The following is a 15,005-nucleotide window of genomic DNA, read 5'->3' on the forward strand; positions in this document are numbered from 1 at the left end:
TTTCAGGAAAGCATTATGAACTAGAGTCTCGTGCTGTCTCTTTGTATTTTCCTTCACTACTTGTGCAGTGATCTTTAATGTTTAAGGGTAGAGTGTACTCTGGCGCACTCCTAACTGAATCTGCATGTGCAATGGGTCCAGGTTCCGTCATCTGCAACAGAAGACGACAGTGGATCATCCCTTCTAGCAACACCTGCAGAACAAGACCAGTTCTATTTGACATTACAGCAACAGGAAGATGGCAGCATGGCCTACGTGAGTGGGGAGGGATTTTCATCACAGGGAGGTGATATGGACAACGAAGCCTCCGGTCTCAAGATCAGTGCTGTACACTTTACAGAGAGCAGATAATGATGGTAGGAAGGTTCTTCTGCCCTGGAATTGTTGCATGTGAACTGGAACAGATCCAGAGTGCAGAAGCTCAAGTTTTGCATGACTGGTTGTTTACATCACCATGATTCGAAGTTTGAGGCTTATGCAAAGTTACCCTTTTCGATCCCATGTGCAGCTTCTGTACTGCAAGCCTCACTGTTGTGCCTCGAGCTCACTTCAGTCTGTGATTAGGCATTTGGAATATGAGTATAGGGCTATATTTTAACACACACATGTTGCCACGTGCTTTGTATGGTAGAAGTTATACTCTGAAGGCTGTGAAGCAGATCTTTTTGGTTTCTGAGCCAGCTCATCATATTTAGATCTTGAACAAGCATGTTCATTCTGCTTTATTCTTGCATTATTATTCATAAGAATCACTGATTAAGCCTGATTAGCAATTCTTTTCATTCTATTTTTTTCCGTAAAGCATTTTTTTCCTCTATACTGATCATGTTGTTTCTCCTTTGATTCAACTTGTACCACAATCAGAAGATCTAGTGTGTCAATCTTTTGAACAATTCCTTGAGAAGTGCTGTATTGTGTGTCAATCTTTTGAACAATTCCTTGAAAAGCACTGTATTGTGTTAGTTGCATATGATGCAATATGAAAATAAAAATATCAATATGACAGCAAAGCACCTATTTGAATGAAACATTACTTAGGTTTTATATGATTATATTATGGCTGTTGTTTTTTCATCATCTTTGTTTTGTATTTGCATTTTATATGTAGCCTTTTATCTTGCTTTTTTATCGAGTGCTTACAGGCTTTCTATTTACATGATAGTATATAGTATACATACTTTTTTTTAGAGTTTTAGCTGAACAGCATTTACAGCTGGCTCATGTTGCGGAAATGTGTATTAAGTAATCATACACAACTGTACAGTAAGTATGCTAGCATGTGTGTGCACAGTGATTATGCAAGAACACTGTTAGGTATAACACTGCCCTTGCTTTAAGAGGAACGCGATTGTGCACCCCTGCAGTTCTGGCTTCTTTGTAATTTTTGTTAGGTAGTCCCGGCAGTGTGACGCCTGTGTCTTTGAGAGATGCTTTCATGAAAAATAGAAAAGGCCAGCACATGTGCGCTTGATCAGTCAGTTTGGTGGCCTGTAAATTCCAAGTGTTTAGCGAGGGCATATGAGGTCACGCGTTGTTTCCCGACGTCATATTTGTGTTGTTCAACTCTTTTCTTAAAATCAGTGGTCTGACCGATGTACTAGTTGTCACAATTGTACCACTTTACTCCCAGTAGTGTTGACTTTGCCAAAGGGGCACAGCAATGCGAAAAATCGGCTGCACAGCCAAAACTGTATGAACGTAGGGTCAAGGTGTGACAGTGCCAAGTGCAGTGCATGAGACGGGTGCAGAAATTGTTTTTCGAAGTAGAGTATCTGCACAGAGTGCAGCACTGTGATATTGACAAAAAGTGACCGTCATGGCCTTCTGCATGAATTCGCAAGAGTGGGTGGCTTGAAAAAAAAAATTAATAAATTTGAAGCCTGTTTACTGGCCCCTTAAGAGGGTATAGTAGAACCAACATTACTAGAACCAGGTCAGTTCCGCAGCTCCCCATAGGCGCGTGCGTTCTTTGAAGTGGCCGTGGTGGCCGACGCGAGAACTAGTGGCGCTGCTGTGTCATTTTGCTTCAAGGCGCGCGCGTCTGCTGCAGCGCGAATGATCTGCGTTTTCGTCACAGTTCTCGCCAGTCTTGAGAGCTGAGACTTGCCATTGACACTTTCGCAGTAAACTCAACTGTTTCAAAAATGAAAATTTCTAAAACATTTGCTCCATAATCACTACTGAAATTCAGAAGCCTTTCCAATTGGGAAACTAATTATTATTTATATTTTTACTTATTTATTTAGCGACAGTTCGGGGAACACTGTTTTCGGGCGGAATCGGCTGGAACCAAGAAACTTCTGTTGGGCACTAGTTCATAAGGCATTAGAAAAATAAAGTGCGCTAGACACGAGATGTAAGAATAGAAGTAGACAGGACGAGTTGTTAGTCTGCAATTGTCCTTCTATGCTGATGATTCGTCTTAAGCGTGGTTTATTTTTCTTATCGGCTGGGCGTCTTTCGCGTTCTTTCCGATGTTCGTTGGCCAAACCAAATAGCCACTGCGCTATAATAGACACACTATTTAGAAATCCAGTCTGCTCAAAGTGGCAATTTTTTTTTGAAATTCGTAGTTATTAGCCATCTTTATCGCGAGAGAATTTTCTTGTGTGGGTAATTATAAATCGCAGTTATTATGTCATCTTTTGCATGAGAGATGGCTGAAGTATTAGTCATCTTTCTGGAGTACTTTCGCTGGGTTATTGCCGAACACTCGTTACTTCAGCGATGTCATAAATGGCAGCCTTACCAAATGAGGAAGCTCAGCAAGGGCATCTTTGAATCTCTCATTTGAAACTTTGGAAAACTTTGCTGAAGAGCCAGGATCTCCTCATTTTTCTTCTTCTTTGCGGCAACCACACGGGCAAACCTCTTTGAGAGGTTGCGAACCTTTTTTTTTCTGGTTTTCACCACCTTTGCAGGCTCTCTGGCTCGCAATGGCCTCCGTAGACGCAGGCAGAGAAAGCTAGTGGGCCGCTGCGTAAACATTGCAGTGTTTATGATGAACAGTAATGGTTTTGGGCACATTCTCGGTTGGTGGTATGCCTCCACATATGTTCAGGCTGTCTACCTCTTTAGATACACTTTCCAAATGGGCGACAGTGGTCAGAGTGCGCGACAGCTGCTTGTGTACTTCGTTGTCGCCGTCATTAGCACAGTTGCTGTCTCATTCAACAATACCAGTTTCTTTTAGTAGCAGTTCTCCTGGCACAAGATTTCTGCCATAGAAAACATCGCACGTCATCCCTCACACAACATTATCGATTCATTCTTGGCTTCGAGACGTGGAAGGCAACGAGACGTTCATCCCTTAATTGAGCGCCAATGGTGTAGCTGACGAAACGCCGGAGATGGGCAGCCCTATTTCATTTTTGGGCATGAGCCCATTTCTAGCACATTGTTTTTTTTTTTACATTCTCCTTGTGTCCTTGTCGTCACATGTGCCTTCGAGATTCGCTCTGGCAGACGGGGAAAAAGGGGTGCTAATGCCCCTGATATAGCGCCCATTTTCCTTGAGATAGAAGCATTTGATTTTCATTTATATTGTAATAATTATATCTGACAATAACGTCCACCTCAAAATGTCGCTCACATATTTTGGACTTGTGAGTCAGCCGCCTATTCTTGCGGCACAGCATCTATCCCTACTTTTAACGCAACAGAGTTAAAGGGCTTGTTTCGCAGAAATTCTGGCATCGGTGTCAGTGTCGTTTGTTGTGAGCAAGATATCATCCTGAGTGTGACCCAAAAATTGATAAATATGCAAATAAAATTAAAATTCAAAATTCCCGATAATTCCCGGCATATGAGTAGCAAGCGGGTGTTCTACAACACAGCCACCTGTCTGCTTGTTAAACCATTTCTTATTCAGAAATAAAAAATAAATATTCATAAAACCACATTGGTCTACTCACCTACTATTTGGAGGGTCTAAAAACACTTCATTTTATCCAATTCATCAAACACCTTCATACAATGTTGAGGTATCAACATTCGATATATCTCATGCACATATTGCACATTCAATAAATCTTCCCGTGCCGATTTGGCTTTAGGACCTCACGGCCATGCATTTTACCCAGAGACCGTAAAGGCCCAGTAATAATATCATATTATATGGAACACCACCCTCATTCTGTATTGAAATATAACGCAATCCATGAGATGCTATCGGCAGATCTTTCTTCGGGGTTCTTTGTTCCACATCCCAAAAGAATATTGGATCCCAGCACTCACTCATAGCATGTTCTACCGTTTCCGGTTTGTTACACATTGCGCATTTTGCGTCCATGCTGGGCGTAGCCAGGGGGTGGCTCACCGGGTCCATGCTCCCTCCCTGCCCCAAACATTTTTTTGCCATGGCATAGAGAGCAACAAATGACCATTTCAAGGGGGTGCCTTCCCCGAAATGAAGCAGGTAGCACCTTCCCCTCTGCCCTCCAAAAAACAAAACAAATTTCTGGCTACTCTTTGCTTGACTCAAGTAGATGCGATAGAAGCCACAGTAACTTCAACCAGTATTGGGGCACAACCCAACATCAGCGTCCCAGCATTCGTGGAAAGATGCGCTTCTTTATCGTTCAATAAATAAGAACATAAAAGACAAAATAACAATAAGCATTCCCAAACAATACCGAATTACGCAACATTCACGCGATACCCCCTCCCCCCCCATTTTCTACTCTGCGACGCATTCACTCGAATTTCCCCGTGAGAATATGCGGGCGGCTTTTTTAAACTCATTGAAATCTCGGAATGGTTCGAAAAAAAAGATGATCGGTGTCATTTATGTGAGCACTTTTGCAGCTCGGCGCACAACAATAAGGCATTGTTTATTGGCGTTTCTTGTCACATGTTAGAACTATTTCGTAAGAAACGACAGTTTACCAAATAATGGCGCGAAGAAGCAACCGAGCGCCGAAAATGCGCTGTCGTGTCTGAGCGGCAACACGTGTGACGCGGTATGTGAAGCAAAATGGAACAGCAGCACCATTAGTTCACTCATCAGCCACTTGTGCCGGCGCGCGTGCGGAGCTTGAAAACTTGCCTGGTTCTAGTAATGTTGAGTAGAACGAGAGAGTCATCTTAGTTTCAATTTTACATCTGGACAGCTGTTTTATGTATTAATGTGAACTTTTTCCCTGCAGCCTTTCGTACATGTTTAATTGATTGAGAACCACATGGTAGGCTTCTAAAGGGGTGCAACAGCAGCGCCAATTGCGCCAATTTGATACAAATCCCCATTTCTGTGCTGAGCTGTGCCAAAACTGTGAAGTTTGCTGAAATTGCACCATGCTGCACCAAAATGCCCAAATTGCCACAAAATTTTCTTAGTTGCGTGAACTTCAGCGAGAAATAGAGGCTACGTTGGCCACCGGCAGTTTGTTTCATCAATCAATCCAAGCGCGCAGACCCTAACCCCAAACTGCGATGTCAGATGCATTCTCATTAGGTCAAAGCACTCGCGCAACGCGGTCGACAAGCTAAAGTAACAAATCCACGCGCCCATCTGTCTGCTGACTGCAGCAGATACTTATCAGCGGGACGATGCAACTTCATGACAAAAAATTCGTTACCACAGCCTCTAACGCTTCGCGGGAAACATGAACTTTCCTTGTCAGCAAACATAGCAATGGCGAGTTAGCAACTAGAGCAGGGAGTGCATACCACGTTTCTTGCGCATGAACAGAGTCGGCGGGCTGCGATTACCAGTGTTGTGACCACGTTGGTCATCATAGCGAAGGCACATAAAAAGTTTCCTGCCTTTAAGTTGCTTTAGTTGCGCCGTCCCGGCGATAATTATCAAATACCGGATCAACGAGCGTGTGCGTGCATTTGTTACTTTAATTGGTAGAACACGTTTTGCAAGTGATCTAAAAAGTTGTGGCCTAAAGCCAACCTTATCGTGATTTTAAAAAAAGAGGGGGAGAAATGTAGCGGTGTTCGAAAATTTTTTGGCCTTGCTCTAACCCTTGCAGAACGCTGCTTAAGCCACTTTGGCCGCAATACACCAGTGCACTGCAGAGTAGCATATTGTAACGAACAAATACAGTGCCGGAAGCTGAAACAGCTATTTATTAATGGCGAACTTGTGCCCGTCAACTAAATACACAAAGGCTGTGAGCTCACTGATCAAAACCTCGCCAACTTCTCTTGCGTCTCGCCTTGAGCTGCTCCTCGAAAAACCGCCAGCGTTCCTTGTCCAGCGCGTGATGTGGTGACACGTGCAGCCAGCGTTGCATGGCGCGTTTATAGCTTGGCGCGTTTGGCTTGTCCGTTGGTTGTCCGGTGGGCATCACCGGTAGCACTACCGGTGATGCCCACGGACTGTTGGATGTCTGGATTACATCATCGTTGAGCATTTCCTGCACTTGGTTCTTGATGGCTTCCCTTTCTTTTGGCGCTACTCGGTATGGGCGCTGATGCACAGGTCTCACGTGTTCTTCGACCACGATACGGTGCTTTGCAATGGGAGTACGGCCGACTTTCGACGTGGTGGAGAAGCACTCGGCGAACTCTCTGATGAGGTCAGCAATCTGTTGCTTCTGAGATGACGAGAGCTCTCTGTCAATGTCTACTGACTGGAGTACGTTATCCATTGTCTCTGAAGCTTTATCAAGAGTGCAAACATCTGAGACTTGCACGTACTCATGCAGCGATGCTACGGATGTTCCCTTCGCAACATGCTGCAGCTCATTTCGAAAGTTAGTTAATAGGACATACGCACATCCATCACGAAGGCTCACCAGGCCTCTTGCCACGCATAGTCCTTTTTCTAGTAGCAGTCCGATGTTTCCGTCAGCTAATCCGTCACAGTCACGAAGAACTTCACTCCTCACAAGAACGGTCACACTGGAACGTGGCGGCACGGTTACATCTTCGTCCACAATGCAGAGAGGTAGAATGATTGGTTTCTCCACATGACAGAAGGCGATGGCATTCTCCGTAGAAAACGAAACCTGGGACTCTTGCAAGTCAATGACTGCATTGTTTGTTTGCAAAAAGTCCATGCCTATAATCAGTTCCCGGGAGCACTCAGGAAGCACAATAAAGCTGCCGACATACACAAATCCTCTTATTCCTAACCTTGCGGTGCATAACCCCACGGGACTAACTAAGTGCCCTCCAGCGGTACGTATCTGAGGTCCGGTCCACTCAGTCATCACCTTCTTAAGCTTCTTTGCGAGAGCATTACTGACAACGGAATAGTCTGCACCAGTGTCTATTAGCGCAACGGCCTCGACGTCGTCGATTGTGACTAATATCTCGGAGGTAACGTCGCTACTACTGCACTTGACCGTCGTTGCGTAACTGCCACCGTCCTGTCGGGCTAACAATGGAGGGTCTTCAGTTGTCAGTATATCAGCGGCCTCACCTCCAGAGGTCGCTGGCTCTAGTTTTCCCGCCGCGGGCTAGGTGAACGTGATCTTCGGAGATTTGATGACGGACGAGGACTCGGCGACCGATAGCGCACCGGTGCTGTCGAACGCGACTCCCGTTGTTGCGTGTCTTGAGGTGAATAGCGTGAAGACAAGTATTCTTCGATTTCGTAGGGCCGTTCACCATTCCGTGGGCATGGTGCATTGGCTGGAAAACCACGCAGTCCCGCTCGACGATACTGGCACGCCCGGTAAAGGTGACCTGCTTCTCCTCAGTGGTAGCAAAGGGACCGCCGGTCTACAGTGCGCCTATATATCGCTCTATACGATATATAGGCGCTCTATATCTATATATCGCTCTTACGTGGTCTTGCTTCCGGGATTGGTAGCGGTGTACTCGGAGAAAACGTCGGAGGCATCACAGCAGTCGCAGCCGTCCTATTCATGCGTCCGAGGTCATCCGTACAGCTTGCGCGTACGACAACTGAGGTTGAGGCTCCGGTTGTGCGCGCTGTAGTACCTGAGGTTGTGGTTGTAGAACCGCTTGCCGCACTTTTCGCGCACAACGTCGGCAAGTGAAGACATCGCTGGATGAGCTTGAGTCATGTGTATTTTCTGCAGTTCTTCCCTTACGACAGCCCTCACCATTTCACGCAAGAGATCAATGTTACTCGTGAGGGTTGTCGACGCCGCGCTAATGGGTGAGACGCTTACGTCCCTGTTGTATTGGCGCGCGCGCTGCTGCAGGGTCTTTTCTATCATGGTCGCCTCTGATCTGAACTCAGCAAAAGAGCGCGGTGGATTACGCACCAGGCCTGCAAAAAGCTCCTCCTTCACTCCACGCATCAGGTGCCGCAACTTCTTTTCCTCAGCCATGTTCTGGTCGGCCCGGCGGAACAGTCGAGACATGTCTTCAATGTACATGGCGACGCTCTCGTTGTTCCGTTGGTTTCGCGTCTGAAGAGCGGCCTCTGCCTTTTCTTTGCGGTCCGTGTTTGGGTACGTTGCAAGAAACTCTCTTCGAAAGTCGTCCCACGATAATAAGGACGCTTCGTGGTTTTTGAACCACGTACGTGCAGAATCTTGCAGTGCCACGTAGACGTAGCGAAGTTTCCGGTCTTCGTTCCAATTGTTCAGTCTGGCAACGCGTTCGAAACCGTCGAGCCAGTCCTCGGAATCCTCAAAAATATCACCGTGAAATACCTCTGGTATGCGGGGCGGGTCCATGACGATATGCGATGGAAATGAAGTCGCTTGGGTGGCCATTGCAGGGGCTCCGGAACTTACGTCCTCCGCTGGTCTCGAAGAATCGAAGAGGGCACCAAACTCGGGCTGCTCACCTCGTAGGCGACGACTCGTTCGTTGGTGTACGGGAGTCAACAGCGCTGGCTCCAATCTTCGGGGTTCTGGGCTATGTTCCCTATGCTGAGATGGGCTTGGAATCATACCCCGCACCTCCACCAGTTTGTAACGAACAAATACAGTGCCGGAAGCTGAAACAGCTATTTATTAATGGCGAACTTGTGCCCGTCAACTAAATACACAAAGGCTGTGAGCTCACTGGTCAAAACCTCGCCAACTTCTCTTGCGTCTCGCCTTGAGCTGCTCCTCGAAAAACCGCCAGCGTTCCTTGTCCAGCGCGTGATGTGGTGACACGTGCTGCCAGCGTTGCATGGCGCGTTTATAGCTTGGTGCGTTTGGCTTGTCCGTTGGTGTGGCAGAATTCAAAGCAACAGGAAGCGGCGCAGGACTGCGGCAGGTGCCTAACAACATGCGGCAATATTGTGATTTGGAAGGGCCTCTTAGCACTAGTCACGGGACACAGCTCATTTTCTTTAATTTCTCGTGCGTGTATATGCTGCATAACTGTGAATACTAGTCTGCTTGCTGACTTCTAAAAATGTTACAGGCAATCATTTGGAGGAGTGTATAACATTGCTGGCGCCTTAAAAAAAGTATGTGCCAGTGTGTGTGTATTTTTTTTTCTACTCCTCAGTTTCACTAATTCCCTGTTTTTCAAGATCGCCAGTTTGAGAAATCCACATTTGAATTTGGAGAGTCTGTCAAATTATTTAAAAGATGCAGTAAATGCAAATATGGGCTTCATAAGTTATTGTTTGCTGGGGTGGTTCAAAATATTACTTTTATTGGAATAATAGTGCACTCTACACGAATCAGGTATAATCTGTACATATTTTTTTTTTTTAATGTAAGCCTTCTCTTTTTATACTGCTCCAAATTTGGTCCATCGTGATAAAAAATGGGTGTATTTTTTTTTTCGGAACCTGCCCCAAATTTGCATTTTAGTGCTCCAAAAGCAAAATTGCTGCTCCAAAAATTGCTCCAAATTTTATTTCGGCTGTTGCACCCCTGATTCTAAGAATTAAGCCTTTGGTACACAAAAAAAGGGCAGTCATTGTGTACAACAGAGTTGGTACTTGGTTTAGTTGACTTAACAAAGATTATTTATGTGTACTTTTTTTCAGAAACAAGAAGCAGTATGACTTTGAAATTCTGTATAGTAATTCCACATGATAGTGACTGCTACTTGTTCATAAAAAAGATGGTTTTGGTTTCCCACTCTCACTTCACGCTTTAGCTAGCACAAGGTTTGGAAATTATTGGGGGTTTACATGTGACTTTTGTCATCAACTGTTTCCAATGTGTAAACTGGTTGCTGCAAGGTGTCCATTGTATGCATTCTTTCTGTTGGTCATGGATTGAATCACCTTGCTCTAGCTGTTTGGTTTTGTCACCTGTAGGTAGAATTTGTTTTGAAAATTACATTGTTACACTTTGATAAAAGATCTGTAACATAGTAATGAGTGCTTGGTGTAAATTCACATTTTTGGTGCATTGTGCTCTAATTATTATTTATGCTGTTTATGATAAAAATGCAGCAGTAACTTTAGTTTTGTATGTAGCTGGACAAGCTTTTTAGACATATACTACACAGTTTAGTAGATCAGTGTTCCTCCTTTCTGCCATTGTTTCTTTTTCTTTTTTTTTCATATGTTTTAGTTGTTCTGGGTACCAGAAATGCCAAGATAACTGTGAAATTTTATTATATTGCAGTGTAGTGCATGAGACAAAGAAAGCATGCAGTAAAAAAGTGTTTTTTTTTTACCATTTGGTATTTGTTGAAGCTAAATAGAATAATACTATGTGATACAGGACTAATTTAGAGTTGACTGACAAGCAGTTTGTTCAATCTTTATCTTTTTAGTCCTGTTTCATGTGCTGTAGTTCTGTTTGGAAATCGTGTCTTAATGCATTGTATTGGCCTATGTAAACATGCTTTGAATGGCACCTTTTGCAAAAAAACCCATTCTCTGGGGCTGTGGAGCATTGTATTTATAAGTGCAGTTGTACTTATGTAAACATCAATACTTCTGTACTAGCAATTATGCAAACAGGTGCTGTTCTCTTGTTTATTGACCTGACTGCTTATAGAAACCTTCCAATGACCGAGCTTATAGGTCTAGTCTTTACAAGACTGTACATATGTGTACATTAAACAGACTTCATTTGTGTCATGCTTCTCTGCAGCCCTCCACGTATGTTACAATGGTATGCTGTGGATTTCTAGGTTTCCAGTTTGTCTTCCATGTTTCCAAACAATTTTATATAGTGCCATTCTCACTTGACTGTGGAGCTGAAAAATTGCAGTCCTTGTATGAAAATAAACTTAGTAGGTGGATTTTTTTTTTTTCAGTCAATCTAAGAGGTCTGTTACCAGTTGCTGTGTGAAAAATGCTCCGTTTGCTTTGCTACTGCATATGCTAGAGGCTTACAATTTTTCGCAAAGTCATTCATACGGTCATCACATAGGCAACATTTGAAAGCTTGAATATAGCCTTATTGCTATATTCAAGACATACTTCCGAATGTTGACTTGTCTAACTTGTATGGCACCATCTTTCTTTCTTTTTCTTTTGTATTATTGTGCTAGAAAAAGTTTTCATCAATGTGTATCATATATAATATTGTCACGTGCATCCTGCGAAAAAGACGAAGGCGACAGCGCATACGCGCATCTGCACGCTTTTATGCAGAACGCAACAGCGAGAAAGACGAGGAACTCTCTCGCGCGCGCAGTTAATAAAAAGACCGACCCGCTGCTGTTTTCTCAGCGTCTTCAAGTACGACCTCTGTCTTGACGTCGCGACACTGGTGGAGGTGCAGGGGCCTGCAACCCGATGCAAGAAAGCGTTGTGCGGGACCGTACACCCAGTCCGGAGCCTCAACATCTTGTTGCGACTCCAGTACACCGATTCAGCCGGCACCTACTATGCCTAAGTCCAGATCTCTTATTGGCATCTCCTGTTACCAACATGGCGGCCCCTTCAACGTCTGCGAATCTTCCTCCGGCCCAGACGGCTCACCCTTACCAGGTAACTTTTGAGACTCCTCGTGTTCCCGAAGTCTTCCGTGGAGAACCGTTTGAAGATGTCGAGGACTGGCTCGACCAGTTCGAGCGGACCGCTGTGGTGAATTGTTGGAGCGTGCAAGAAAAACTTGGCCGTGCCTACTTCGCAATGGAAAATAGCGCTCGCACATGATACAAGAACAGGCAGCCTACTTTCCAAACCTGGGACAATTTCCGCCAAAAGCTTCTCGAGACACTCCTGAGTGCGGACCGACGGGATCTCGCACAACAGATTATTGAAGCCCGCATGCAAAAGCCGAACGAAGCGTCGCCATGTTCGCTGAGGATATGGCCCGTCTGTTTCGCCACGCTGACTCTGACATGCCCGAGGCAAGGAAAGTTCGTCACCTGATGCGGGGAGTTAAGGAAGTTAAGGAACCGCTTTTCGCCGGCCTTGTACGAAATCCGCCAACAACAGTGGATGAATTCATCAAAGAGGCGACTGTTATTGAGCGGGCGCTCTGGCAACGATGCCGCCATTTTGACCGCCTGCCCGACCAAACGCCTGATGGTGCTGCCGCTCAAAACGCTGCCGTTTCCGAAAAATCTTTATGGCAAATGATTTGACAAATCCTGCGGGAAGAGCTGCGGGCCCTTGGCCTTTCATCTACCGATCCCCCAGTTGCTTCTGTTGCAGAAATCGTGCGCCAGGAACTACAGCAAGCCTTTCCATCACCGGCGCCACCACCCGAACCACGTCCACTGACCTATGCTGATGCCGTCCGCCGTCATCCGCCTGCCCCAGAAAAAGCACCCTTTCAGCCACGGCCCGTTACCTTGCCGTGGTGGCAACGGGAACCTGTGCGGCAACCACCAGTACGTTGGACCGACTTGTGGCGCACTGTCGACCGTCGACCCCTTTGTTTCCACTACGGCAAACCAGGCCACATCTCGCGCTACTGCCGTCATCGAGAAGCCCGGTTTGGAAACTTTTCTTGGCCCGCTTCCTTTTATTCTGAAGACCCTCGTGACAATGGTGCTGACCACCTGCCGACCAACCAAGCGTCTTCACCAAGTCGTCGCTGGCGGTCTCCCTCACCTGCATGAGGTCAGAATTCCCCGAATCGTGAAGGATACGCTGACGCCGTCAGAAATCGCTCCCCAAGCCCGTGCCAGGGAAGCTAACTGCCGCGACCTCCGGGGGCAAGGTTGCCAATCGCCGAGACGCCAAAAAGACCCCCTTGCCTCTACACAAAGACGACGTGACGACGGTGATGACGAAGACGACGACAACCACGAGCACTTCTCTATTATGCGACAAGAGCTCGCCGACCGCCTTAAGAAGGTTAAGACGCCGTGGAGTGGGCCGAGCATAAGGAGTGCTGGTGGGCAGCTAATGACGCCAACCGGTAAATGCACCGCTCGGCTCGTAATTGATGATTCGAACTTCGTCGCCACTTTTGTCATTTTACCGGAATGTTGTAAAGAGTTGATTTTGGGTATGTATTTTCTGCGAGAGTACGGTGCTGTCATCAACATTCCAGAACGTATCGTCACCTTTTCCGCCCATCCTTACGTCGACGCCACCACTGAAGAACAACTGCAACGTTTACGTGTAGCCGATGATGCGATGCTCCTGCCGAGATCTTGCTGCCTTGTGTCGGTGTTATGTGAACGGCCGTGCCGTAATGAGGTGATAGCGGAGCGAATAGACACGCTATTGCTTACGCAAGGTGTTTCAATAGCAAGAGGCGTTCTGGCACTAATTGATGGGCGGGCAGAAGTGCTCATCACCAACTTCAGCAACGAGCGTCGTCACATCCAGAAGGGCACCGCGATTGCCTATTACGATGACGTGGACCAAGCCAGAGATTGCTTCGCTTTGCAACCGGACGAGGCGACCATCCCAGCCTCGCCACCTTTGTCTGTCAACATTTGCTCAACCCTGTCAGCCTCGGATAAACAGCGCGTACTAGAGCTGATACACCGGTTCAAAAATTGTTTTTCGTGCACGTCGAAAGTCAAGCAAACATCACTGACCCGGCACCGAATCATCGTTGAAGAAAATACGAGACCGATCCGTCAAAACCCATACCGTGTGACTCTGAAAGAACGTGAGGAGATCCAAAAGCAAGTTCAGAAGATGCTCCAAGATGACGTAATACAGCCTTCCAAGAGTCCCTGGGCATATCCCCCGTGGTATTGGTTAAAAAGAAAGACGGCAGTTTGCGTTTCTGTATAGATTACCGCAAGTTAAACCAAGTAACGAAGAAAGACGTCTACCCACTGCCATGCATAGATGACTCTCTTGATCGGCTACGGCATGCACGCTATTTCTCATCGATGGACCTGCGAAGTGGCTATTGGCAAATAGAGGTCAACAAGAGAGACCGTGAGAAAACTGCTTTCGTGATGCCCGACGGTCTTTATGAATTTAAAGTGCTTCCATTCGGGTTATGCTCAGCGCCAGCCACTTTTCGGCGTTTAATGGACACTGTGCTATCAGGACTGAAGTGGCAGACATGCTTGGTCTATCTAGACGACGTTGTCGTCTTCTCAGCTACATTTGAGGAACACCTAAGTCGATTATTCGCAGTTCTACAAGCTATACGTTCGACTGGCCTGACTTTAAAGCCAGAGAAGTGCCATTTCAGTTTCAGCGAACTTTGCTTCTTAGGCCACGTGGTCAGCCACAAAGGTGTTCGACCTGACCCGGGCAAAATCGACGCTGTCGCAAAGTTTCCCGCACCGCATGGCAAAAGAGCAGTGAGACGCTTCTTAGGCCTCTGCGCTTATTACCAACGATTCATCGCCAACGTTTCGTCTATTGCGGCGCCTCTGACGTGGCTCACACGAGAGGATGTCCCCTTTCTTTGGAGCGAAAAGGAACAAACAGCGTTCAACGAATTATGCCAACGCCTCCAAACACCTCCAGTTCTTGCGCACTTTGACCAGGAAGCGCCAACAGCACTTCACACCGACGCAAGCAATGTAGGCCTGGGCGCCGTACTGATACAATGGCAAGATAACTCCGAGAAAGTGATAGCATATGCCAGCAGAGCTCTCTCTCGCACGGAAGAGAACTACTCGACTACCGAGCAAGAGCGCATCGCCGTGGTTTGGTGGTTCTCAAATTTCGACCGTATCTGTACGGCCGCTCATTCAAGATCGTCAGTGATCACCACTTGCTTTGCTGGCTCACTAACTTGAAAGACCCATCCGGCCGTTTAGCACGCTGGCGCCTTCGGCTTCAGGAG

The 15,005-nt window shown here is 46.4% G+C and overlaps 1 protein-coding gene across 3 annotated transcripts in view; it reads left to right on the top strand.

The window, feature by feature from the left end:
• LOC119177304 (uncharacterized) overlaps positions 1-11,079 on the top strand; it is a 206,879-nt gene extending 195,800 nt beyond the window's left edge. For all 3 annotated transcript variants that reach the window (XM_037428763.2, XM_075878365.1, XM_037428764.2), the window contains one exon: positions 142-11,079. In XM_037428763.2, the coding sequence (XP_037284660.2) occupies positions 142-351 (210 nt within the window). In that variant the 3' untranslated portion in view covers positions 352-11,079. The remainder of the gene's footprint in view (positions 1-141) is intronic.
• The last annotated feature ends 3,926 nt before the right edge of the window (positions 11,080-15,005 follow it).

The sequence above is a fragment of the Rhipicephalus microplus genome, chromosome X (genome assembly GCF_043290135.1).
Source record: "Rhipicephalus microplus isolate Deutch F79 chromosome X, USDA_Rmic, whole genome shotgun sequence".
Lineage (NCBI taxonomy): Eukaryota > Metazoa > Arthropoda > Arachnida > Ixodida > Ixodidae > Rhipicephalus > Rhipicephalus microplus.